The following is a 1,595-nucleotide window of genomic DNA, read 5'->3' on the forward strand; positions in this document are numbered from 1 at the left end:
TTATGCACACCCCCGGTTCAAATCCCTACCAAGTTTATACCGACCAATGTTTCTTGTAAACATACCCATGTTGGAACGGGTCTGGCTCAAACAACCGCACTCGGCTGGCTGAAATAAACGCCAAGCTGTTACTATGCTGGTCTCCATTGGACAAAGTTGCTCCAAGATCCCCCCGCTTTTCTCTGCCGGTCACAGTTTACTGGGTCATGAAAGAAGCCGAGGCCTTACTGCTTTCATTATTATGTCCACCACAGGACTTCATATTAAATATGCCCAAAAAAAATTGAAGATTGTCCAAAAAATATACATGTATGCTACTAACTATTAAGTAGAGGGAGTTTGGACAGTTTGGACATCATTGTTTGTAACTTGCTGGCAGTCAGATTTTTGAATCCTCACCAAGTAGAAGACTTACTCTGTGCGGGGGTTTGAAGTGTGGGTTCGAGTTTCTGTAGCCGAGGTGACTTCCTATTACCCCCAATGTAAGGACCAGGCGAACTTGCCCGGGTTGGAGGAATTGGGTTTGGCGCCAACAGAAGGACCGCTGGGCTCTCAGATGCTGGAGGCAGAAAGACGGCCGGGGTTGGAGAGACTTGCGTGTGATCGGTTGAAACTGGGTTTGGCAGAACGACACCCGGGGTCGGGGAGACTTGTACCTGCTGGCTTTTCTGACCGCGGTCGGGTGAGACTGAGCGATCGGTATTGATGCCAGTGTGCTTCTTCTCCTTGCTGCCAAGGAACTGGATAATGAGCGATTCCAGACTTGATTGGCGAGCACTGAGCCGCAGGTTGAGCTCCAAAATAGTAGTGACTGATTTGGTGAGGTCGTGGAGCGTTAGCTCGGCAGTTTCGATGTGGCTTGCAAGTTTCTCAAAGCCCCAGGTGAGACTCTCTTGTAACACAGCTGGCGTAGTCTCCCACTTGTTCTCCAGTGTCTTGACGGCTTCCCTCACCTCGGCTTCCAGTCTCTGGTGATCACTTCGGATGGACTGCAAATCTTCTTGTGTTTCCTTCCAACGCATGTGGGCAGACTCTTCAATACGGTCCATCCGGCGAGTCGCTCCGGTGATTTTTTCTTCCTGAAACCAAACGGAGGTCTCTAGACTTGCAATTTTCTCCGACAGAGGACGGCTAGCCAAATCTTGATCTTGAATACACCGGGTAATCTCTTCGAGCGCCAAAAGACGTTGTGACAGGGTCACGGGTGAGTCAACCGCCGGGGGGAGAAGGGCACTTGTGTCAATATCTTGTTTTCGGACCACAAATGCCGAATACTCTCGCATAGTAGGGGTAGACGACTCCATGACGCTGACTTGCGCTTGTTGGTCTCGGAGTTTCTGCAGGAGGTCGGCTTGGCCATGAGCAAGTCTTCTGATCTCCTGCTGCATCGTCTGCATGTCGAAGTTCGGTGGGGGGCTCAAGGACCTAAAGTCAATCTTCTTCTGATAGAGCGCTGTGTCAACTAAGTTTTCAAGTTGAGAATCATGGGAAATGAGAAAACAACTTGAAACTTACGATGAACCTCCTTGGGATCTGGTGGGCTGACCTGCCGAGAACGGGATACCAAACGCGAACCTTCTGGCCAGGACGTGCAC

The 1,595-nt window shown here is 50.3% G+C and overlaps 1 protein-coding gene across 1 annotated transcript in view; it reads right to left on the minus strand.

Moving 5' to 3' along the window:
• LACBIDRAFT_323739 (uncharacterized protein) overlaps positions 1 to 1,595 on the minus strand; it is a gene marked incomplete at both ends in the record, with an annotated part of 5,853 nt that overhangs the window by 3,170 nt on the left and 1,088 nt on the right. The window contains 3 exons of the mRNA XM_001877138.1: positions 66 to 108; positions 416 to 1,462; positions 1,516 to 1,546. Coding sequence (XP_001877173.1) covers positions 66 to 108; positions 416 to 1,462; positions 1,516 to 1,546 — 1,121 coding nt within the window. The remainder of the gene's footprint in view (positions 1 to 65; positions 109 to 415; positions 1,463 to 1,515; positions 1,547 to 1,595) is intronic.

The sequence above is a fragment of the Laccaria bicolor genome, genomic scaffold (assembly GCF_000143565.1).
Source record: "Laccaria bicolor S238N-H82 LACBIscaffold_4 genomic scaffold, whole genome shotgun sequence".
Classification (NCBI taxonomy): Eukaryota; Fungi; Basidiomycota; class Agaricomycetes; order Agaricales; family Hydnangiaceae; genus Laccaria; species Laccaria bicolor.